Below are 27,177 nucleotides of genomic sequence, written 5' to 3'. Positions count from 1 at the left end.
ACTAGACTAAAAGAAGGAATCAGATGAAAGGACACATCCAGGGAGATATCACGGAATCAGTAGTTTGATAATGGAAGGAAGTGTGGGTGATAAAAATTGCAGAAGAAGACCAAGTCTTGTATAAACTAAGAAGGTTCAGATGTATGTAGGTTGCAGTAGCTAACCGGAGATGAAGAGGTTTACACAGGATAATCTGTCATGGAGAGCTGCATCAAATCAGTCTTCAGACTGAAGACGAAAACAACAACAATATCATCATCATTTGCTTTGTTGTTTGTAAAATTGGTGTGTATGCAACACTTATGTACTTAAAAAATATAAAGGCAGTTTTGTCAAACAGATGGATACTTCATTAGAATTGTTGTTGTTGTTGTTGTTGTGGTGGTGGTGGTGGTGGTGGTGGTCTTCAGTCCAGAGACTGGTTTGATGCAGTTCTCCATGCTACTCTAACCTGTGCAAGCTTCTTCATCTCCCAGTACCTACTGAAACCTACATCCTTCTGAATCTGCTTAGCGTATTCATCTCTTGGTCTTCCTCTACGATCTTTACCCTCAATGCTGCCCTCCAATACTAAATTGGTGATCCCTTGATGCCTCAGAATATGTCCTACCAACTGATCCCTTCGTCTAGTCAAGTTGTGCCACAAATTTCTCTTCTCCCCAATTCTATTCAATACCTCCTCATTAGTTATGTGATCTACCCATCTAATCTTCAGCATTCTTCTGTAGCGCCACATTTTGAAAGCTTAGAATATGGTACACAAAACAGAGACATTTATTATCTAGAAATGAAAATGGACACCATATATTTTGAATGGATTCACTATGTACTACAAACTGCCATACAGAATAAAAATCACACAGAACATCATCCAGCCAATTCTGTTGCCATTATCACAACAGCATGGAGACTATATTGTTTTTGGCACTGCATGGAATTTGGGTGATGATGCAGTAAATTCTAATTTCAGCTGGCCTTATTAAGGACTCCAAGTTTTATCACATTACTAGCTGAGTTTCTGGCATTACCAGGGTATGTATTTGTTCCAATCTCCTATTAGACCATCTCCTCCTTCCTCCTCTCTCTGTCCATCTCTCCCTTCCCACTCTCTCTGTCCATCTCCTCCTTCACCCCCATCTGTCCAGCTCCTCTATCCCCTCTCTCTTTCTACCCCTTTACTGCTCCTCAGTCCACCTCCTCCACCACCTTTCTTTGTCTAATACTTCCACACCCCACTCCCTGTCCATCTCCACCTGCCCCTCTCTCGGCCAATCTCCTGTTTGCCTCTCTATCTGTGAATCTTCTTCTCCCCCCTCTGTCCATCTGTTCCTTCCCCTTCTCTCCGTCCATCTCGGCCTCCCTCTCTCCCTGCTCCTCTCGTCTGCCTTCCTTTTTCTGATATCTCCCCCTCATTCCCTTCTCTGTTCATCTCTTCCTCTCCCCTCTCTCTTTTCATTTCCCCCTCCCCTCTCTATGTTCATTTCTTTCTCCTCCTCTGTCTATGCCAGTGTGTCCTTTCCTGCCCACTGTGTGTCCATCTCCTAGTTAGTAGTAAAGACGTAACAAATTAAAACATCATGCTTGATGTGGCAGGTTTTCAAACATCTCAGTCTTTATGATATCATATCTACTGAACTGTGTGTGATACAATGATATAATTTTCCTTGTACATTCATTGCATACATGAATACTGCCTGCGAAATGTATCAGGAATACAGTTACTAGTAAAGAAGTAATAAATCAAAATGTCATGCTTCATGCAGCATTTTTACTGCATGAACTGAAAAAATGTAGTAAGAAATAATTTTTTTTTCCTTTCATCATTTGGTGGGGGCTGTCAGCAAGAAAAAGTTTCGTAAAGGTTGGGAATTATGTGTAGAGTTTGTTGCAAGTCTCTAAGTGCTCTCATTCTCAAATATTGCATAACTGAAGTATGGGTATTGCACTTTGTGGGCTACGCTGCTTCCCCCACCCATAACCCCCACCCCTCCCATGACCACACCAACCCCTTTCATAGATAGGTGGTTCTTACCCACACAGCAATGATTTCCTGCCAACAAGTGATACATGTACCAAGTTTGGTTTAAATCAAGCCAGTCGTTTGGGAGGAAATGTGGAACATACATACATAAATACACAGGGTGTCTCTCCTAAGAGCCATCAGTCACATGTTCTCTGGTGTTTTAGCAGATATTTGCAATTTTGCTTTTGCATGGGTAGCTGGAGTTGGTCAAAGAAAACAGTGCTCATTACATCTTTTATGCAGTGCACAGTGTAGACAGAGCGTCAATTGTTACAAACAAAATGATTTTGAAAGTGGAATCTACATACCCATGTGATAGAGCAGATGCAGACTAGTCTAGAACAATATTTGTTTTGTCAATATGTACCAACAGAGGCAGTAAAACATAAATGATAACCAGTACTCCAGCAGAAACTCTAGTGCCGCATGCTTGGTGGTAGCGGTCAGTGTTGGCCAGGGCAGTGCTGTCACTGCTGGAGCACTGGTTATTCTTTGAGATTTAGTGACCCTGTCAACACATATTGATAAAACAAATATTATATGAGACTAATCTGGGTCCACTCTATTGAAGGGGCACATAAAATTCTGCCTTAAAAACAAGTTTGTTTGTAATGGGAACAAAGTGACACCTTCCATGGACACTGGATTTTGCATGAAGGATGTGATGAGCACTATTTGTCTGGGCTGAGTCCAAATACACAATGCAAAAACGAAATTGAAACTATCAACCGTAAAACCATAGAAAATGCACCTGACGACTATTAGGAGAGACACCTTTTTGTACATACGTTCATTTTTAGATTATGTATGGGTAAGGAAGTAAGTGTGGCTTAAGCTTCCACAGTATCACCAAGAGAAAGCAATTGTGATCCTGAAGAGACAACTTCAGAAGTAACAAAATTGGAAACTCTGTTAATATGAAAGGAAATAAACAACATTTTGATGGGATGGATTGAGTAAATATAATGCTAAACTATAAAATTGATGGAACAACTTTAAAAAACTTAGAAATATGCAATTTTATTTAAAATGTACAGCAAAGAGGGGACCATCACAGTTCCGCCAACAAGATGATGTCTTGCTGCTGTATTGCTATGTTCAAGAAGGGGCAATCCTCTGTGCAAAAGCATTTTGAGTCTTTAGATGGGCTAATGCAAGTGTCACAGTTCAGGTACAATGAACTATAGTTTTACACTGCATACAGTGGTTTAAATAGGTTCTTAAGGCATTGGACTGGTGGTTCAACTGTGAAATGCATCTCCAAATTACCAGCCATCTGTACTCAAGTTATTGCTTTCTTCTTGAAATCAGCAACAGCAGACCAGCTGTGACTGCCTACGAGAAGGAACATGACAACCATGTTGCACTAAGTCCTTTTCATTATGGATCTACTCACTAAATATACAGGGGACAGGCACAATAATGTGAACATTGGTAGTAATGGGATGATTGTGTTCAACTGTCAACAACGCAGCTTAGGCATGTGTCGCACTGGACTGTATGTGTTCGGTATGTAGTAGGCATCAGTGCAGGTTGTTTGTGAGCAGTGCACACTTCCTATTAGCAGTCAGAGGCCAAGGATGATGTGCAATCAAAGACCTAACAGAGCTCCAAAGAGGGCCGATTGTGGGGGCCCGATCAGCTGGAGCATCAGTAACCAAGAAAGCCTACTTACTGAATGTTTCAATATGAACTGTTTCAACAGTCATGACAGCCTACACAAAATATGGAAAGACACCATTGTCTAAACGTAATAATGGGTGCAAATCAAAACTAAATGACAGAGTGTGTCATACACTAACACCAATTGTGTCAAAATAATGCAAAAATATGGTGACAAAAGTGACTGCAGAGCTCAATAGCTATCTTCGAACCCTGTATCTATCAACACTGTCTGCCTAGAACTCCATAAAGTGAATATTCATCTATGAGCTGCTATACTGAAACCATTAGTGATGACAACCAAGCAAAGAAGCATAAAACATGATGTCAGAAACATAAATCCTGGATGGCTGATCATATAGTCCGACAAGTCAACATTTTTGTTATTTCCATCAGACTGGGTTTACATCTGGATAATGTCAAAAGAAGCCTACAATCCTGATTGCTTGATTCCAATGGTTAAGCATGGAGGTGGAAGTGTGATGGGTGTTGGCAGCCATATCATGGTATTCTCCCAAAGGCCATGTTACAGCTAACAATTATGTGAACATTTTAGGTGATCATGTGCACCCCATGTTTCAAATAATGTTCCCCAAGAATAATGCCATATTTAAGTATGAAAATGCACCCATTCGCAAAGCCAGGACAGTACAATCATGGTATGAGGAGCATCCAACTTAACTGCAGCATCTTCCCTGACCAGCAGAGTCCCCGAACTTGAACATTGACAAACCCTTGTGGGCAGTGTTGGAGCACAGACTCCAGAGCAGATTTCCGACCCCCTCGTCACTACATAAGGATGAAGGGGTACTGATTGAAGAGTGGCATAACATTCCACTGGAGACTCTGCAGTCATACTGTTGTGTCGGCAGAAGAGCCAACACTGTGTTACTAGAGGAGGCCGAAATGCACGCATTTTAGCTCACGCAGGCTGCAATGAGGAGGGAAGAACTATACTGATGTGAGGTCTGGAACATGACAAGGAATGATAATTCAGAAAGCGGACATAATTAGATTGATACTTAACTTAAATCCAATAATGAAGGATGTTGCTCTTGACGGTACATGATTCACAATATTATCTGTTCAGATTATAGTAACTGAATATGGTGCCTTGCTAGGTCATAGCAAAGGACGTAGCTGAAGGCTAAGCTAAACTGTCATCTCGGCTAATGAGAACCATCACTAGCAAAGTCAGCTGTACAACTGGGGTGAGTGCTAGGGAGTCTCTCTAGACTAGACCTGCCGTGTGGCGGCGCTCGGTCTGCAATCACTGATAGTGGCGACACGCGGGTCCGACGTACACTAACGAACCACGGCTGATTTAAAGGCTACCACCTAGCAAGTGTGGTGTCTGGCGGTGACACCACACATATGCCAGTATTGAGTAAGAATCACAGCTGAAATGGGCAAATGGGGGTCCAACCCCTTATTAATAAACCATTCCCAAGTAATTATAGGTGTTCATATTATTTTGCCTATCCCCTGTATACATTAATCCAGATTGTATGGTAGACCTGGAAGCTGGTGGTACTTGTGATAAAATTGTGACTAAGGACAAGCAAAATACATGTTAGTAAATTTTGGAAATGATATGGTTTTCCAAGGTGTTCTGTTTGTGTCTTGATTAATACAACAGTTTTGATGTTGGACTTCTACTGTTCCCAAATTTGACTCGAAGCATCAGAGCTGCAGTATAGTTGTCCAACTTCAAGAAATTTTAAATAATTCCATGCTTTCCAGGTAATCTGTAGACTTCAAGCTGATCATTGTAGCTCTGGTGACAAATCAAAAGTAATGACAATGCTGGAATAATGTATGAAAACAATGTCCCAGTGTGTCGAATACCTTTTTTTTAAGTCAGTGTATAATTAAGTAAAAACAGGAATCTAATTGACTATGTGGCGCCTCCCAGTGTAATAATTCTTGGTAGTCTTCTGAGGTATTGTCATCAGTTTTCAGCAGGACTTAGAAGCAGCAGTGTCTCTCCTGAAGATGCCAGACATATGGATTACTGAAATACTGAGTCATGTTCATTTTAGGACCCAAGAGTAAACCAAATGAGACTAGTTTCTTGTGGTTCTAACTTTGTTTTTTCCTTCTTGGTAATACACACATTCAAGAATTAAGCACTGTCTCACAACTTTCATTTTCCCAATTGAAACTTTGTTTGCTTTCAAATATTGCACATTAGTAAGGTAAAATATTAAACTTTAAAGATAACAGCAATTTATCACTAGGTACCTTTCTCAAACTGGTAGTGATAAAATCTAGAGTAGAGTGTACATTGGTTTCAAATGTTCCTCTTGGTCATAAGTTTTCCTTAGTTTATGAACTGTCTTTCCAATATGGCACTACTGCACAGATATAGTGTGCAAAGTACAGTGCATCTAAATAAACTAAATTTTATGGATATTTCAAAAACTGAAGTCATTGTTTTATTAAATTTATGGGGCATCAAATGGGGTGATTTCGGACACCGGGGCGAATTCGGACAGTATGGCTTATTTGCTCTTTGGCAGTGCATAGAAACAAAGAATTACTTATTTGAACGTATGTGCGCCAGTTATTTTAAGCGCAAGATTGCAGTTATTGCTTTCCACAACTTTTATTTTGCATCAGTTGTTTCCCTAGGTGAATAATTGATGAACAGTCTCAGTTTTAAAAATCCATGCAATATCATAAAGTGGAAACTTTCTATTGTTGCGTCGAGTGGGAATTTATTTTAACTGTAATTGTTGACGCACTCTGTAGCTAACAGCATTGAGACAATTTCTGTACAAGTTTGTCAAGTTTCTTGTGCAAGGTTATAAAATAATGATGGTTTTTGTAAAACTGTGTACTGTATGGGATGATTTCGGACAATGCCAAGAACATATAAGAGCAGGAGAGGTGCTACAGTATGGTGTAATTATCACCCGGAACTTTTCTATAAAGCTGTTCATAATATTAAGAGTGGTAAATTATCATACCGAAAAGTGTGTGGTTTGTATGGTATACCTAAATCAACCCTACAAAATAAAGTGCAGGAAGCACATCCGAAAAAAATGGGAGGACAGCCAGTGCTAAATGAAGAAGAAGAAGAAGAAGAAGAAGAAATGTTGAAGCAAGGTATCCTGAGGGCTGCAAATTGGGGATTTCCCTTCACTAAATTGGGTATTAGATATTTAGTTAAAGGCTACCTTGATAAATCTGGCCAAAAAGAGAAGAAATTTCATAATAATTTGCCAGGAGAAGAATGGGTGCATTTATTCCTCAAACGACAGTCAGAAGATCTATTCATTCACTTAAGGAAAAATATTAAATGAGCTCATGCAGAAGTGAACAAAGCAACTGTTAAGATGTTTTTCTCCAATATCAAGGCAAAGCTGGAAAATCTCCCACCTAGCAACATGATCAACTATGATGAAACCATCATTTTGTATCACTTATTCGTAACAAAGGGCTACCTTAAAATGTGTAAAATGTCACCAAAATCAAATAAAAAGAACGTATAATTTTAAAAAAAGGCAGTAACTGTCTGAATTCGCCCTCTATATACTGTAACTTTGGACAGAGATTTAAAAAACATATGTGTCCAAAATCACCCCAATCCATGGTGTGACTTCGGACACTTTATTTAACCACCTCAGATGAATATACCTACATATACACTTTCTTTTTCTGGGATATTTTATTCGTTACACATATACCCTACCACTTCCATAACAATCAATTTAATCTAACAATATATACGAAAGTTACAATCAAAATAACGAGAAAACCTTCCGAAATCACCGCATTTGACGGTACTGAAAGGATTGTTACTGTCATCAGATTTGTGAAGAATTTTGTAAGTTGCTGTAAGCAGTGGTTACAAGGCTGAAGTAGTTAATAAAGTGTCTCAAAAATTTAAAACAGACCACTTTTAGAGAACAGACTTTGTTGCATTACAAGATTAACATCAAGTGCAACAAACAGTGTACATGCCTACAGAATATAGACAAAAAGTGTCACATTCAATAGCATAACAGTTTCAGGAAAGAGAGTTAAGAATAGAATTTGCCTAAGTGAAATTCTTCAATGTAGGCTAAAACATTATACAAGTAAATCAAGTGGCAAATTTAAGGCATCGAGAATCTACAGGATCAAGTGCAAAGACTGTCATAAACAGTATGTAGGTCAGACACGTAAAACTTCCAAGATCCAGTTTACAGAACACACAGCAATACAAAATAATAAGACAGCATATGAAGATCATCTCAAGTAACTCAGTACGACTAATAGAAACACATCTTGAAGTTTTACATACAGCAACTAAGAGACATTTTTTAAATGTTGTGGAAGAAGTTGAAATATATGGACACCACCTAACAGAACCAGATAAAATACTTAATCTTCAGTGTGTCTTCATGAATTCAGTGTACTACAAGAATTTTGATGATCTGCTTAGATGAGCCTATTAGAAGCAGTTGAACACCTTTGCAACAACCCCACTTGGCACAAGACAACATGACCTCAGCAGCTCACCACACTCATTAGCAGCATGGCTGAAAGACAGTGTGGCCAGAGACAGACTGAGCCCTGTGTACACAAGCAGAATACACTTCAGATGAACTCTTGTGGAACTGTGCGTACTGTTTTAGTTCACTGTTTCATTTTATTCACAAATTTGAGAAAGATGTGTTATATATCAGTGTTACGTACATTATCTATTTTACTCCTTAATGTCAAATTATTTGTACTGTCTCTTTGGAATAGTTCTGTGTTACATTTTAAGAATGCATGCATCAGCATTTTATCTCCTCTCTCTCCTTCCTCCCTCCTCTACCCATGATTCGTGATGTATGAATTTGCATTGTGCATAGTGGGTTCAGTATAATGTTTGATGCCATGGAATGTACTCACAAACATACTTTTGTGTTATTACTTTTGTTGTACAACTTTGACTTCTTTTTGAAGAATTAAGACTCTTCACTATTAACGATTAATCAGGCACTGTAACATGTATTTTAATTTTATGTCTTAACTAGTCTCAGTCTATGTAATATCAGTACGCAGGTACAATTTTAAAATCTTTAATTTCAAATATTTTTCTATGTCATCTAAGAAAATAGTCATTCATTAATGTTACTTTTAATTTTCTTTTAGGTCTGAAGATGATAATTGCTTATGATCAAAATTAGTAACCCAGCATGAATATGTGCAATGAGACTTAATAATAATAATAATAATAACACAAAGTTGTAGGAACTGCTGTGATTTGTGTGGGCATAGCAGTGAGAATATTTTTTAGTATTATGATGGCAGTCACCAGCTATTAGAAAAATGACACATAACAGGCTATTCTCTTCATGGAATTGCTTTTAACAGTGGATCAACTAGAATACCGAAACATAGCTCTTGGCATAGTAAGGTGCACAGTGCATTGTGTCCTTTAAAGAGCAAGCTGCATCCCTTGCACAAAATACAACATAAGAATGCAGTTCCTTGGAATGTGACCTAACATGCTCTGTGTTACCAGCAATATTCCTTACCCAGTTTCAAGGACTGGTGGTGGTGGTGACATGAACTATTAACTTCAAAAATTATATCAAATATCTTTGGTTATGTGTATAAAATGGGAATAAACTTTTATCATGTAGGGCATTCACTTCAAGGCATTCAGCTATCATTTTACTTATTTGTTATTTTCCTTCTCCTGGAGTGTATGAAGAGATACATAGCTTGACTTTTAGGATTATTTTTATAGAGTTATTCTTTGTTTCTTACACTGGTAAAATCCTTTGATAAGCCATACTTTTTAGTGTAAAGACTGTGGTAAGTTGCTGTGTTATACAGTATTACACAATTTATGCAGTACAAAGAACACTACTGTCTTTAAATTCTTGGCTTATAGGAAGGGAAAGAAAGAATGGTGAGGCATTGTCAGCTGGAAGACTCTGAGGAGTTGTTTAGTCACCTAATTGGAAACGCTTTTGTTTTTTCATGCACAATAGTCCCTTTCCTTACAGGATATTAAAGGTGTACCTTAAGTGCATTTGTTGTGTGTAGGTGAGTTTTTAACATTATATTCATATAGTGTACAGAATTTCTGTTAGCTCTCCTCTGGAAGTTTCTGTTTCAAATGTCGGCTAAAAGTTGCTCCTCTCCTGCCTTATATATTTTGTTACAAAAGAGCTTGTTCTTCATAGTGTTTTCACTAAAAAAATCGTTTGGTGCTAAAAAAAGCACAGAAAGTAAAGCTAATGAGAATGAACTAAGAATTACAGTGAATACTAATTGTTGTTGCAATTAAATTTCTGAAAAAACATGCAACCTAACTGTTATGTAAGTGCACTTTCCAATCACAAATTTCAGTACTCAGTTTCAAATTAATCTACGTAGTGTATTATACTGATATTTTATCATGTGAATAACTATCAACTAGTACATTTGTGTTTGTCATTTTATAACAATTACAGTATGAATAAACAAGTCAGATGGAAAATTTATACATCAGTAGCAAACAGAATATTCAAGAAAATCTGTTGAAGTTGCATGAATGACATTTACAAAAATAAACAGTAGCAACAGTGAACACAATACAAGACATGAATGCAAAGGGAAAAATGTATGAATGCTGAAATACTTAAAAGTCATTCATGAGTCATCTGTAATGCACCTACCTGGAACATCTGGCTCTCTGCTCAGTTAGAGCTGGTAACTTGTACTCTCTGTAGTGAGTGGAACTCATATTACCTACTTCTGTGATGTAATAATTGTCGTTGTGTGTCAGATACCTTGTGGTGCATTATATGAGTGGAAATAATGGGAAAACAGTGAGTCCTGATGCACTACATACTCATAATGTAATTGTGCTAAGACAGAACCAGAGGCCTGAAAATAAACAGTTGTTTATATTTTTTGGTTTTGTTTACTGGTAATCATCTGATCACATGTTGTTTTGGGTACATCTTCATATCTCATAATTTCATGCACAGTTGGTTGCATGTTGCACAAGCAAAACAGATTTATTAGTTGCTCCTCTTTCCCATTACTCTTGTTAAAATTGATATTAAAGTCACCAAGGTCCAATATGCATATTGACTTAGTTGTTATTTCATTTTGGAGATCTTCTGTATTATGTAAGAATAAGGTCAAGTCACATGTAGTGGATCTGTAAGCAATGAAGGGTTCACAGTCTGTCAATTCACATATACAGTATTCAAAATTATTTTCCAGCATACATCACTTATTAAGTTTAACCACTCTAGGTTGAACATCACTCTTAACATAGAAGGGATAAACACCCCCTCTCCCCTACCTTTAAAAGTTTCCCTGTATAAGCTATTAGCAGGTCAAAGTCTGGTATTTTTGCTGCACAAATCTGAGTGTCATGTAGCCAGTGCTGATTAATACTCAACACAGAAACTTCAATCAGATTACCTTTTAAAATGACTATTCACAATTTGTTGCCTAGTCCTTGTACATTTTGCCATCACAAAGTGAATGGATTAAGGCACAGATTTGATGATGTACTGACCTTGGTGTTCCCTCCAGACTGCTTAACAGAAAAAAATTCTTGAAGTGTGATGGTTGTGTCAGTCTTCTTCTGACTAGCAGTTGATTTATTGCTTCTGCTATTATTATGCTTGTGGTGTGATGGTGATAGTGGTTATTCTGCTGCTGTTAATGATAATAGTGGTTCTAGCACTGCAGGCATCTCTTATTTTGTTGGAATTGAGATTGGAGTCCCTTGCATTACAGATGACTCATGAATGATTTTTAAGTATTTCAGCACTCATACATTTTTTCCCTTTGCATTCATGTATTGTGTTGTGCTCGCTGTTGCTACTGTTTATTTTTGTAAATGTCATATTCATGCAACTTCAACAGATTTTCTTGAATATTTTGTTTGCTACTGATGTATAAATTTTCCATCTGACTTGTTTATTCATACTGTAATTGTTATAAAATGACAAACACAAATGTACTAGTTGATAGTTATTCACATGATAAAATATCAGTATAATACACTACGTAGATTAATTTGAAACTGAGTACTGAAATTTGTGATTGGAAAGTGCACTTACATAACAGTTAGGTTGCATGTTTTATCAGAAATTTAATTGCAATAACAATTAGTATCCACTGTAATTCTTAGTTCATTCTCATTAGCTTTACTTTCTGTGCTTTTTTTTAGCACCAAACGATTTTTTTAGTGAAAACACTATGAAGAACAAGCTCTTTTGTAACAAAATATATAAGGCAGGAGAGGAGCAACTTTTTGCCGACATCTGAAACAGAAACTTCCAGAGGAGAGCTAACAGAAATACTGTACACTATATGAATATAATGCTAAAAACTCACCTACACACAACAAATGCACTTAAGGTACACTTTTCATATCCTGTAAGGGAAGGAACTATTGTGCATGAAAAAACAAAAGCGTTTCCAATTAGGTGACTAAACAACTCCTCAGAGTCTTCCAGCTGACAATGCCACACCATTCTTTCTTTCCCTTCCTATAAGCCAAGAATTTAAAGACAGCAGTGTTCTTTGTACTGCATAAATTGTGTAATACTGTATAACACAGCAACTTACCACAATCTTTACACTAAAAAGTATGGCTTGTCAAAGGATTTTACCAGTGTAAGAAACAAAGAATAACTCTACAAAAATAATCCTAAAAGTCAAGCAGTCTTTCATTTCATGGAAGAGGTCCTAAATGCCTTGTATACAAGTATCCAAAGCATTTGATGTAATCATTGAATACTCACCTTGTTTTCAAGTAAATAAAAGCTACTGAATGCATCAGAGATCCATGTTAGGCCCTCAGTTATTCCTGGCATATGTAAATGATTTCTGAAACATCTGATGACAGTAGATACAGTGATGTTTACTGATGTCTATCACAAGGAAAGTTATAAAGGGAACATAAAAACTAAGTTAGGGAAGTACACTATTTTATAAGCCCCATAAAGAAAATTTCTAGATGTATAGCTTGATGACCACTTGAGATTGGAAAATGATCTAGAATTTTTTAATAGAAAGAAAAATTTTGTATGTACTAAGAATGCTTCAGCATTGTTGGAGCATGCTGTGCGCCTGTTATGCACATATGAACAGCTTGCATAAAAAGGGTGTGATCTTCTGGGGTAGCAGTTATGAAACTTTCAAACTTCACAAAAGGGCTACCACAATTACAAAACGAGTTGCTCATAGAGTCATGCTGGTAAACCTCTAGAAGATTTCACATCATGACACTTGTTGTCTTACACATTTGTGAATGTGTGTGCTGTCAAAAATCTCAACAAAAAACTTCAGTGTTGATGAATCAGGGTCATAACTTCAAAACAAGAAACAGATGATTTTCACAAACATATTCACACATTAACCCTCGACCAAAACAATGTCTTTTGTCAACCCAATATATTTTTAGTGTGCTGCCTGGACACTAAAGAAAATGAAGGAACTTCACAGAAAAAAAAACAGCTTCCATAACAGAATAACTGAGCATGTAAAATTAAAATTATGTAGATACATCTGAATAAAATGGTTGTACTTACACGGAAGCTCAGTAATAACCTAAATACAAGAAGTTTCATTGCAAGAAGCTTTGGTAATGAAACTGTACTGTGTATGTGTGTGTGTGTGTGTGTGTGTGTGTGTGTGTGTGTGTTAATTCTTATTTGTTTTGTTGGGTAGATTATTGTTAAAATCAGACAAAACCAACTGCCTTCATTTCCAAGATTTCGTTTCTGATTTTTACTACTTAAAGAAACCAAGCACAATAGTCATGGCCATTTTTGAAAATACTTAATTTTAAGGAATTATCTATTTAAAACAAACACAAAGCAGAGTGAAATGTGAAGTACAATATGGATTTCAACTTACAGTACTGTTACATTGTTGAAAGCTGGAAAATTACTGAGAAAGTCATGCCACTCGTCCCTGAGTTCTAATGAGTACTGCTGAGCCACCAAGAGATATTCTTGTCCAAGGGAATCATATCGAACAAAATTTGTGAAATTAACTACATCCAAGACACCCATGCAGAAGTAATATAATCCAAAGATTGCTGCTGAACTTAAGTTGTCCACTGCTGCTAATACTGTACGATATGCCACCAATAACCTGCAAAAATCAATATCCATTACATTTATTTTAATTAGATGAGTTCTTGAAAAAAATCTTAGAGAAGTATTTATTCTTGTAATAGGAAGGCTACAAATGGAAGGTGCACACACATGAACGTTAACAACAAAAATACAACTTTATGATGAGGTACAGCAAAGTAGCATAACCACAATGTAAAGCGAATAGGATAAGGCATAAACTCATGTATTGATTTTTGAAATTAATTCACTGACTGCGAAATCCTTGACATCAGCTGTATTACGTATAGTTCTACTACCCAATAGAGACATACGAAATTTTGTGCTGGACTGGGATTTGAATGCAGATTTCTTGCTTATCGTGAATCACTTTGGTTATCAGTGCACGTTCCCCAGACTGACCCAAACTTCCATATGTTCCACTGTCTATAGCCTAGAGCATGTGATGATAACAACATTGATCTCAATTTCTCATTGTCTCATTCTTCTTTTTGGGGGAATCAAATTAATGTTGTGAGCACTAGGTGCTGAATTGAGTGAATAATGATGTAAGAAAATAGACAAAAATCAAACAATGGAAAATCCAGGATGGAATGTAACAATATTAGAGAAGGAAAGCTGCTACTCACCATATAGCAGAGATGCTGAGTTGCGATAGGCACAATAAAAAGATTCACACAATTATAGCTTTTGGCCATTAAGACCTTTGTCAGCAACAGACAGACATTCACACAAGCATGCACACACATGCGCATGCACACACAAACACACACACACACACACACACACGCACACACACACACACACACACACACACACACACACACTCTCTCTCTCTCTCTCTCTCTCTCTCTCTCTCTCTCCCTCTCTCTCTCTCTCTCTCTCTCTCTCTCTCTCTCTCTCTCTCTCTCTTCTCTCTCTCTCTCTCTCAAGCAAACACAACTTGCACACACGTCTACAGTCTCAGATAACTGAAACCACACCATATAGAGGAGATGCTGAGTCACGATAGGCACAATGAAAAGATTCACACAATTATAGCTTTCAGCCATTAAAGCCTTTGTCAGCAATAGACAAACATTCACACATGCACACACACACTCAAGCAAACGCAACGTGTCGCACTTCAGTGTGGTTTAAGTTATCTGAGACTGCAGACGTGTGAGGAAGTTGCATTTGCTTGAGTGTGTATGTGTGTGCCTGTGTGTGTGTGAATGTGTGTCTATTGCTGACAAAGGCCTTAATGGCCTAAAGCTATAATTGCGTGAATCTTTTTGTTGTGCCTATCACGACTCAGCATCTCCGCTATATGATGAGTAGCAACTTTCCGTCTCTAATATTGTAAGAAAATAGACAGTGTGACATACATAAGCCTACGTCAGTCTGGGCAGCATGCACAGATAACCAAAATGGTTAAGGTGACCATTCATATTAAGCAGGAAATCTAAGTTCAAGTCCCAGACTAGCCCAAACTTTGACATGTCATTATTGGGTAATAGAACTATACCTAATGATTTTGCGCCAAGAAAATTAATTTCAAAAACATTTTGTACAGTTGTGGACCATCAACAGTGCCTGATGAAAATAACATTGGTCTCAATTCCTTACTGTCTCATTCTACCTGTAATAGGAATCCATGTAATGTTGTGAGCATTAGATGATGAATTTAGTGGGCAATGATATAAGAATGTAGACAGCATGACAAATGAAAGTTTGGGTCAGCCTGGGGAGAAGCATGCATGGTTAGCTGAAATGATTAAGGTGACCATTTATGATGAGTGGGAAATCGGGGATTGAGACCTGGTCTGGCACAAATTTTCATGTCACTAGTGGGTAGCAGAACTACACTTAATATTGCTGATGTCAAGGAGTTCACAGTCAGCAAAATTAATTTTGAAAATATTTTGTACAACTGTCGATCATCAACAATCTGTTCTTTCACACACGCATATGGGTAATACTGAATGAAGTGAAGAAAGATTACATGTTAGAGATTAAAGCACTGTTGAACAGAGTGAAAAGTGAAAGGAAATTGAATTATTGACACACATTTAGTGGACCTTCATCTCCCAATTTGTATACAACATTTGTGTTCCCTGAGAGAGCCTTTACATATAGTCCACGGAGGAAACAGAAATTTTCAAATGTGCCTTTAAATCAGACATTACCATCTAAAACATCAAACTTGAGTTAAATTTTTGTACCATGTCACTCACTCTTCCAGTCTCATGTTGCTGTTGTAGTAGTAGTTGTTGTTTTGTGGTAGTGGTGGTCTTCAGAACAAATACTGGTTTCATGCAGCTCTCCATGATAGTCTAACTTGTGCCAGTCTCTTATTGTAGTCAAGACTTGGTCTCCATCTACAATCTTTGTCCCTAATACTTCACTCCATTGCCAAATTTACCGCTTCTTGATGCCTCAGTGTGTGTCCACTCAACAGGTCCCTTCTCAATTTCTTTTTCTTCTCTTTGATTCAGTTTGGTACCTCATTTTGACTTATCCCATCCGCCCACCTAATCTTCATCATTCTTCTGTAGCATCAAACTTCAAAAGTCTCAGTTCTCTTTCTGACTATACTTCTGATTGTCCTATACTGTGAATAACTACTTCCAAAAAATACTTTCTCACACTTAAAATCATGTCATACATTAACATGTTTCATTTTTTCAGAAATGAATTTCTTACTGTTGCAAGTCCGCATTTCATATTCTCTTTTCCTGAGTCGCTCCCTAAAAGGTGAAACTTGTCTATGACTTTTAGTTTTTCATTTCCTAATCTATTCCATTGGCATCACCTGACTTAATTTGTGGATATGTTAGTTATAATGAATGACACACTTTTAGAAATACTAGCCAAGGACCATATTTATTTCCAACTTGCAAATATATATACAACATTAAGTCATGCACTGTAAAAAAAGTGAATGTGTCTGGTACCCAAAGAGAAACTTCAAACTATTTCCTTGGCATGAACAGAGATGCAATGTAGCCACCAGGGAACTTATGGGCCACAAATTATTTAACAAACTTCCACAAGCTATGCAAAATTTACCAGAGCAACAATACAAACAAACACTTTATGACTGGTTAGTTGTAAACCCATTCTACAATGTAAAGGATTTCATGACCTGTGATATTAAACTGTAACATTAATAACAATTCTGTTATTTTATAGCATGTAGTGTATTGTATTATGTGTATGACTTTGTCTATTGCTGTAATGGCTTAAAGACAATAAAAAAATTATCATTATTATTATTATTATCTACACTAAAGCTGAAGTACCTCTACCCCACACAGTCCTCCCCCCCCCCCTCCCACCCCCGCCCACCAGTGGTAGGCTGAAGCTCAGGGAATGTAAGTGAGCTGGTGTTGATAATTGTGGTTACGATGGGATGTCCTTGCAGAGGAACAGTGATGGCTCTGAATATGTTGGTGATGTTGTCATCACTAATTTGATTGGCTCACTGACCGTGTTCATTCCATCTGGTGACAGAGAACAGGGGGTGTGGCATTAGTACGTTGTTGGCTGGTAATAGAAAGGTGGCTTTACGATGTTGAGTGATACTGTCTTAAAATTCTGTGAAATAGGTGGACCAGGTGTGGTCTTTATATGATGCCATTTCTTGAGCTCGATGTTACTATGCTGTGTCTTCTTTTATCTTAGATTGTGAAACCAAAAAATTTTCTTTACCTGCAAAATATCTAGAGTATATTCTGGAGGTTCACATATCATCTTCAGCATGTCCAGCTTCTCTGGATTTGATTATAATTGTTTGGATGAGCTAACAACATTTTTGTTGTTCATGCTCATACTTGAAGCCTGTTGTGAGCTCACGTGGGACATGCTGCTGTTAATGGAAGCCTTACCTAATTGTCCACAACTGTTTCTGTACCCATCCTAGAGCATGCATTAAGCTGATTTACAACCCATAATGATATAAGAATAAGGACCTAATACAGGCTCAGATAGACTGGCCAGAATGAAAGGCAATTCTAATGTCAATGCAAACTGAAGTTCACATTAGTTCTACATTTACTATATGCAGTAAAAGTGAACTCTTAGCTGCAGTAAGCACTCTGTATGCCTGGGTCTAATCCTGCTGCTGCTGCATTGCCGGTAAGTTGCTCTCTTTGGAACTGCAATCCACCACACATGTATGTGGCAATTTTTTGTGATGTATGTACACTTGTCAGGATCCTTTAAAAATTCTAGCCTGATTAGTGTGGGTAGGTTAATTGTACATGAGCACAGTGCTGATGTCCCTTGTTGTTTGACAGAAGCTGCACATAAAGATATTGTATCTTGGTTGCTGCTTTCTACTGACATATGGTGCAGTGCCAGTTTTGATTTTATTGTTGGTAACCCCAGCAGCAGAGCATGTATTGCAGCTAACCAAGTTTTTACATTTGGGCAAACGAATACGTGATGCACTTCATAGCCTGTACACTGAAGCAACTTTGGTATTTGCACATACCGAAGTTCTCCTTCACACATCATGTTCGAGAGTCACGAGGTCAGAGCAGTGAAATTCTGAACTGTGGCATCTTCTTGTGTGTTGTGGGCTTGTGTCTTTTCTTGCTTCTTGATAATTTGTTTTTGGAGTGTGTTGCAAATTTTGGAGTTGCTCCTAAACTTTCAGAGGCTGCTATCATGGTGACATCATCTTGGGGCTGCATCATTATTCAAATTTTTTTGTGCTGAAGCATTCATTCGACCTTGTATTCAATTTCTAGCTGTGAATTAATGTCATTTTTGTCACCTGTTACAACTATTGTTTTAAATGATGATAGCAGATGGCTGAGCCAGATATGACATTGTTATACCTGTTATTTCCGATTCCAGCAACAATAGCACATATGTAGTGTCACAAATCTGACATTCTGTATCACCTTTCTGCTCATTGTTAATACTTGTTGAATGCATTAATCCAGCGAATTTCAGATCTCTTTTAATGAGGTGATTTTTAGATTCTGATACCTGTTTTGCACTGGTATATTTATAATAATATCTGACACTAAAACCAATACATAAGAGATTCAGGCATTAATTATCACTATAAACTGCACTTCATCATCTGAAACACCATATGCAGTGAAAGTAAGTTCCAGCACATGAAACCATAATTCTAATTGCTATGGTAAATATGGCAGATTTTCACTTTGCTTCACAACACAGTTAAGACACTTCAAACAATGGGCAGAATGTTTCCACCTATATGGAAAGTCACTATCTGCACTGTGTTTGGCTGCATGTGCTCTTCAAACTACTGATTTGCGTGACATTGTCTGCTGTTGCAGGCACTGTTCATTCAAATTTCTTGCTTTTTGGTATCCATGTTTCTTGTCAGGGTCACCATTCTGTGGGTATATTAACACGATAAATAACACACATATAGATATGCTGGATAAGAATCAAATTTATTTACAGCTGCAAATATACACAAAACATTAACTCACACAATGTGTCTGGTATCAGAGATAGTCTTAAAACTGATTGCTTGGCATGAACAGAGATGCAATGGGTCCACCAAAGAATCTACATTAAACTTGAAAACACTTCTACTTCCACAAATAAATTACATTCCATTACTCTAGTTTTACTTTTGTTTGTATTCTTCTTTCCTATTTCATACATGCAAATAAAATTAAATTGAGGATGATGCAGTATCTGGGACTTCAACAAGTCTAATTTAATGTTCTATTGGTCTCTTACCAAATTTTATTAATGATATACAAATACCATACACTTTTTATTTATTTAACAGTTTCCTTGGGACATTGAAAGCCCAAAAAACTTGGTCATGGAATGAATCATTACATAGTTTACAGAATTCTGATTACAAATTAAAGAATTATGAAAAACAGAGAGTGTACAAGTATATAACACATTACTGAGAAAAGTTATCCTACTGCAAGAAACTACTGTACAAAACAGAAGGATTGTGCCACAAGAATAATTTTCAACTAGGGTTTTAACACTTGGTATTTACTACTGATTTTTTCCCCAGCTCTCATTGAAGTCAACTGAAAATAGAACTCGCTGAATAGTGGACATCTTTCTGTACAATGCTCAAATGAGTGTTACCTAGTGTATAACATTTTCTAGTCTAGTGTTGACTGAATGGATGTTGCAGTCTCTTTTGAATGAGCCAGTAATATCAGCAAGAAATCCACAATGGAATATGTGTACAAGGATGGCAAAGTAACAATTCTGAAATACCTTAACAACAGCCTACATAAAGTTCAATCTGCCTGCCCTACTCTGGGTTAAGAATAGTTCCTCATTGCTAAAGTTTTATTCATGTATTAAATGGGTGGTATACTATATATATGACATATGGGCATAATATCCTGGACAATAATTACAGCACGATGTACTGCTTTCGCTAGCTGCAAGGTTGCCCTGCAATCATACATTGAGAGTATCCTGGAGGTGTTAGATTTCTTCTATAGGGAATATGTTCTCTTTATACCCCCTTGTTTTCTAATATGTTTAAGCAATGTTTCTCACAATGCTGACTGAACCAAATATCTCAACATGTTTCACACATGTTCAATAAGGAACAGACATGGTGATCAAACTCATGATAATGTACATTCTGATGAAAGAGCATATGTTTCTGAAGTTGTGTGAACAACAAAAGAATCAGCTTTATAACTTTCTGGATGTATTATTTTGTTCTCAGCATTCTCCCAATCTGCTTCTTTGAATCTTTTTAACTTCTAAAATCTTGAAAGTAGAATACTCTCACAGTATGACAAGAGAATTAATACAAAAGTGTCTTCTTAACTATATTACTACAAATAGCATAATTTCAACTCATAGTTACGATATCTAAGGATTCCCAATATCCAGAAGGCTGTTTATACATGATGTGAGAATCTGTAGAAGAAACAGCTGTTAATGAAATATTCATGGATTTAAGAAATTGTTTCTAGCCAATTCATGATCACTAAAGTTTGAAAAGCTCACTATCTGTTGTTCATCTTCTGCAAGATGCTTCCACCCAACATATCCACAACTTGTTTTGTTCATTTTAGAATCAACAGAGTAGAAATGCAAAGAAGAGAAAAAGAAGTGGAAGTTATATCAACAGAGCTGTAAAAGCTGTCTCTGTAAGATGGTATCCAATTAATTTTTACCGATTTTAGTGAGCAGTGTTTATTTCCATCAGAAACACTGTAATTATGATACCAGCATGTATGGTAATTTCCAGCAGCACAAAAACTCTAACCATTAATACGTATTTTAGACACACGCACAAATTAATTTTATCATATTAGCATTGTTTTTATAAAAAAAAAAAAAAAGTTTTCTTGGAACTGTGAAATACTAGCATTCTTGGCATGTTACTGTATAGCATGCTATACGAACACAGTAAAACATTAATACTCATGTAGTAGGTTGTGGAAAATATACAGGAATCCACTGCAACCAACTTATACGCTAGCTACTATACTAACTAATCACAAATAAAATGCGTTATTACCTCAATGTTTTTGTTAACTTTCATTTACTATTCAACTGATTTTCTAAAGATTTAGTGAATAATAGTAGACTTACCTCCAGACTCCACTGGTTGATGTTTCACGAATAATTCGTGACAGTCCATTCAACATCATCTTGGTCCCTTCACTGTACCATTCTAGAGGTATCAATGCTTCTTTCAGCAGCTTTTCATGGTTGTATCTGAGAAAAAAATTCTATATTTCAGGATTACAACAGTATCAAAAGACGTTTTCCAGGGTGCTGCACTGCATAATTTGTTTCATGAATATGCACTCATGAGTAATTGAATTACAGATACCTGCTGTATTGGAGAGAGAGCATGAAATAGTGTAGAAATGATTTTTATTAGAAACTGAGGTGAATTAAATAGTTTGGCCTGTCACTGGAATTTTCTCATGCCATCATGTCAATGGCATATGTCGGGTACCTTGACATGGGAAAATCACCAACAGGTCAACTGGCAGACGCACAGTGTATTGATAACAGAGGCTTTTCATATCACAGACTGTAGCTGAGGATTGACATGCCATAGTGCACGATATTACTTGCCAATTCAGTTCTGGAAAATGAGAACAAATAAGCAGCTGTACTATGAAAAATCACCTCCTAAGTACAGAGTATTGAAATCTTTGGTTCACGTATGTACCCCCGCTCACTTCATGTCACAAGTAACAAAGATTATCTTAGCCCTAGGAACATCATCACTGGATAGTAAATGCATAGAAGAAAATATCACCTGAGCTGATGAACTATGGCACATTTTTTTGTGCCTTGTGGAATATAAGCTGCAATACAGTGCCACCAGGGCAAAAAAGGGAAGGAAGATGGATTATGCAGAACTTGGTTAGTACATTAGATTCAATTGCTCACAAGTGTGTATATCATTCTTGCAACTGATCTAATGTTATCCTCCATCTTTTCTTATCCTGAGTTAACTTTTTATTTTGTATATATTCAGCGAGGGTTCTCCATGAACTACTTCTCTAATGTGTTGTATCTGGTCATTTGCAAGCAACCTTATTGTCCATTGAACTTCTAACATCCTTCACAGACACAATACTTTGAGCTCTCTCTCCTCTTTTTCCATAGTTCATGTTTCACACACACACACACACACACACACACACAATTTAATTTATTATGCTGTTTTATAATAAAAAAGAAAAAGATGTATGACAAAACATTATATTTATTTAACTGCAGATATGCTCTTTGTATAAATAAATATAATTAGAGTAATATCTTTAGTGTTCCCCGACTGTTTTTCAAAACACTAGTTAAACAACAGTGGTTTTAAGCTGCAATTCTTTCAAACATCATTTCTAAACTGAAGTAGTGTTTAACAAACTTCTGACACCTAAGTCACATTCTTGTGAATTTGTAGAAGCTTGAACTTGCAAATCATTGTTTAACTTTATTTTTAACAATTGTTTATAAAATATCTTTCACCTTCTCACAAGGACACTCAATCTTCTGAAAAACTATAAATTTTCTTTATCTGCTTCATTCACTGTGATTTAATTTCTCTCACATTTGTTATTAATTATCACTTTAACTGATCTATATTGTGGGCTGTAGGGCAGAAATATATGAGATCTAATGGTGACAAACAGACCTGACCTCTTCGGGATGACCATACTGAAATTGGTACGAGTGTCATTAAGGCAGTTGTAGCAGTAATGACTCCTCCTTCAGTGACACTGCCATAATGTAGCACTATTCACATGGGTGAGGAGCTTTGCATGCTCTGGATCTGGAGGGATATGTTGGTGGTAGCTTAGTTACCAGAAGGGTCACCGAAGCCGGATGGGCCAAATGGGAGGAGCCAGCCAAAGTGTGTGTCACAATGGCCCATTGTGACTTTTCTCCGGTCCTAAGCTTTCCTTACCCTGTCCTTTTTCTGTCATCTCCAATCATAAATGAAAGGTAGAAAGGGGGGCTCTCACTGTAGGGAAGCCAGCCATCCTATGAAAGCTAATCCTTAAAAGAAAATCAGGCGAGTTTGGAGGCTCTGAGGTGGCAGTCCCTTCGCTGGATTAAGGAGCTGTGGGTCAGTCATTGGAACTTCCAAAAATACGTGATTAAAGAAACAGCAGGAAAAGACAGACTCAAAGTTGATGAACTTTGTCATGAAAAGGACAAAAAATAAATAGGTTACTGGCATGTCAGAACACTGAGAGGAGCTAGTAGATTGTAACAGGCTACAAAGGATTGTTCAGGCACCAACTGGAGATTCTTGGACTTAGTGAGGTGAGATGAGATGAGATGAGAGAAGAGCAACATTGCTTCAGAACAGGAAGTGCCATGGTGGATCTAATTTTTGCTGTAAGACAACTGCAGGAACAGCACTATGAACGTGGAATAGATCTACTAATGACCTTACTGGACATTGAAAATGCATATGATAGTGTTCATAGAAGCAACGTGGAAAGCCCTGGAGAACAGAGGAGTAGGAAAACAGATTCTTTGGAGGATAAGGGAAATGTACCATGGAAATGTGAGCTGTGTGAAAGTGGAAGGAGAGGGATCAGCTTGGATTGAACAGAAAAATGGCTTGAGGCAGGGAAGTGCACTTTCACCATCACTCTTCACTGTAGTGATGGATGATATAATGAGTACAGTAGCAGAAATAGTTGGTGAAAGGAAAATGGAAGCTACGGTGTTTACAGGTGATCTGATTATTTGGGGGAATAAGGAGGAGGAACTACAAAAGCAGTTGGACATGTGGGAACAAACAGTACAAGAATATGGGGTGAAATTTAGTATAAATAAGTGTGAGGTGATTATCACAACAAGAAAGAAGGAGAGAGGAACAACTGGAATAACAATTGGTTGGGAACGATTGAGGAGAGTGGAGAGTTTCAAGTACCTAGGAAGCCTGACGCAGGAAGATGGAAAAAACGACAGAGAAATAAATGAGCAGGAGAGAAAGGAAAAGCTGAAACATTTCGGAAGAGTGTCAGAAGTCTGATATGGAGCAACCCCAAATCAGTAAAAAGGTTATATACTGGTCGTACTATGTCCCAATCCTGTAATATGTGTCAGAAACCTGGGTTATGAAAGGAAGAGAAAAAAGCAATGTAGAAACTAGTGTGATGAAATTCTTGAGAAACAGTATTGGAGTGATAGACAGGTTAAGAAATGAAATGATAGACAGGTTAAGAAATGAGAGGATCAGAGATTTAATGAAGGTGGAACCATTACAAAAGGAGATAGAGAAATCAAGGCTGAGATGGTATGGACACATTAAGAGAACGGAGGAGATGAGGATACCCAGGAGGATACACACGAGATGAAACTGGAAGAAAGAGACCAAGAGGAAGACTGAGAGATGGATGGCTGAAAGGAACAGAGGAATGTGTCCGTAAGAAAGGAGGAGACTGGACCAAGGTGAAGATGGAGAGATGGTGGCAAGACAGAAGACGATGGAGAGGCCTATGTTCCATACAGACCTGGTCAGAGGCTGGAAACAGTCCAAGATGATGACGATGAGTGAGGTGAGATTGCTTGATTATAAAAAAAATCCGATCACAAGATGGATATACTTTTTTTTTTTTTTTTTTTTTTTTTTTTTTTTTTTTTTTTTTTTGCTCTGGACCTACAGGAGAACATGGAGAGCACAGAAATGGGGTTAGATTTTCATTAACCAAAGGAACAAGAAGGATCCTTATGGAATGGAACCTGGGTTCAGAACGAATACTGATAACACACTTTACGACTAACATTCATAATGTCACACAGTGGTGGCTCTACATTGGAATAACACAATATAAGGAAAAGTTAGATTGCTATTTACCATAAAGAAGACATGCTAAGCTGCAGATAGGCTCAATGGAAAGACACTTGCACATTAATTTCTGGCCAAAACTTTCATCAGAAAAGGAAACACATACATTCATTCACACAAGCAAGCACACCTCATGCACACATGACTGCAATCTCTAGCAGCCCTGTCTGACGGCAGTCGTACTTGTATGAATGAATGTGTGTATGTTTCTGATGAAGGCTTTGGTGAAAAGTGAATTTGTAAATGTCTTTCCTTTGTGACTGTCTGCAACTTAATGTATCACCCTTATAGTTATTAGCAAGCTATCTTTTATTTATATTGTTGTTATATGTAATGTCACAGTTATCCAAGACTATTCTCTTACAGAAGCCTCAGAAGTTCAACAGAAAGAAAAGTTAACTGACAGCACTAAAGTAACCGTAAGAGAAACATCTTTATTATGGGAGACCTACCTGAAACCCCCCTTCCCATGAACCATAGACCTTGCCATTGGTGGGGAGGCTTGCGCGTGCCTGAGCAATACAGATAGCCATACCGTAGGTGCAACCACAACAGAGGGGTATCTGTTGAGAGGCCAGACAAACATGTGGTTCCTGAAGAGGGGCAGCAGCCTTTTCAGTACTTGCAGGGGCAACAGTCTGGATGATTGACTGATCTGGCCTTGTAACACTAACAAAAACGGCCTTGCTGTGCTGGTACTGTGAACGGCTGAAAGGAAGGGGAAACTACAGCCATAATTTTTTCCCGAGGGCATGCAGTTTTATGTATGGTTAAATGATGATGGTGCCCTCTTGAGTAAAATATTCTGGAGGTAAAATAGTCCCCCATTCGGATCTCCGGGCGGGGACTACTCAAGAGGATGTCATTATCAGGAGAAAGAAAACTAACATTCTACAGGCAGGTAGGTTAGAAAATTTAAAAAGGGAAATGGACAGGTTAAAGTTAGATGTAGTGGGAATTAGCGAAGTTTGGTGGCAGGAGGAACAAAACTTTTGGTCAGGGGAATACAGGGTTATAAATACAAAATCAAATAGGGGTAATGCAGCAGTAGGTTTAAAAATGAATAAAAAAATCAGAGTGCGGGTAAGCTACTACAGACAGCATAGTGAACGACTTATTGTGGCCAAGATAGACACGAAGCACAAGCCTACTACAGTAGTACAAGTTTATATGCCAACTAGCTCTGCAGATGACAAAGAAATTGAAGAAATGTATGATGAGATAAAAGAAATTATTCTGATAGTGAAGGGAGACGAAAATTTCATAGTCATGGGTGACTGGAATTCAATAGTAGGAAAAGGAAGAGAAGGAAATGTAGTAGGTGAATATGGATTGGGGGTAAGAAATGAAACAGGAAGCCGACTGGTAGAATTTTGCACAGAGCATAACTTAATCATAGCTAACACTTGGTTCAAGAATCATAAAAGAAGGTTGTATACATGGAAGAATCCTGGAGATACTAAAAGGTTTCAGATAGATCATATAATGGTAAGACAGAGATTTAGGAACCAGGTTTTAAATCGTAAGACATTTCCAGGGGCAGATGTGGACTCTGGCCACAATCTATTGGTTATTAACTCTAGATTAAAACTGAAGAAACTGCAGAAAGGTAAGAAGTTAAGGAGATGGGACCTGGATAAACTAAACCAGAGGTTGTACAGAGTTTCAGAGAGATCACAAGGGAACAATTGACAGGAATGGGCGAAAGAAATACAGTAGAAGAAGAATGGGTAGCTTTGAGGAATGAATTACTGAAAGCAGCAGAGGATCAAGTAGGTAAAAAGACAAGGGCTAGTAGAAATCCTTGGGTAACAGACGAAATATTGAATTTAATTGATGAATGGAGAAAATATAAAAATGCAGTAAATGAAACAGGCAAAAAGGAATGCAAACGTCTCAAAATGAGATCGACAGTGAGTGCAAAATGGCTAAGCAGGCATGGCGAGAGGACAAATGTAAGGATGTAGAGGCTTATCTCACTAGGAGTAAGATAGATACTGCCTACAGGAAAATTAAAGAGATGTTTGGAGAAAAGAGAACCACTTGCATGAATATCAAGTGCTCAGATGGAAACCCAGTTCTTAGCAAAGGAAGGAAAGCAGAAAGGTGGAAGG

The 27,177-nt window shown here is 37.5% G+C and overlaps 1 protein-coding gene across 1 annotated transcript in view; it reads right to left on the bottom strand.

The window, feature by feature from the left end:
* Positions 1 to 27,177, bottom strand: part of LOC124605891 — a 374,153-nt gene that overhangs the window by 151,703 nt on the left and 195,273 nt on the right. The window contains exons 6-7 of the mRNA XM_047137839.1: positions 21,331 to 21,456; positions 13,544 to 13,783 (exon numbers count right to left, since the gene is read on the bottom strand). Of these exons, the coding sequence (XP_046993795.1) occupies positions 13,544 to 13,783; positions 21,331 to 21,456 (366 nt within the window). The remainder of the gene's footprint in view (positions 1 to 13,543; positions 13,784 to 21,330; positions 21,457 to 27,177) is intronic.

This window comes from Schistocerca americana, chromosome 3 (genome assembly GCF_021461395.2).
Source record: "Schistocerca americana isolate TAMUIC-IGC-003095 chromosome 3, iqSchAmer2.1, whole genome shotgun sequence".
Classification (NCBI taxonomy): domain Eukaryota; kingdom Metazoa; phylum Arthropoda; class Insecta; order Orthoptera; family Acrididae; genus Schistocerca; species Schistocerca americana.
This window is presented reverse-complemented; position numbering and strand designations above follow the sequence as displayed.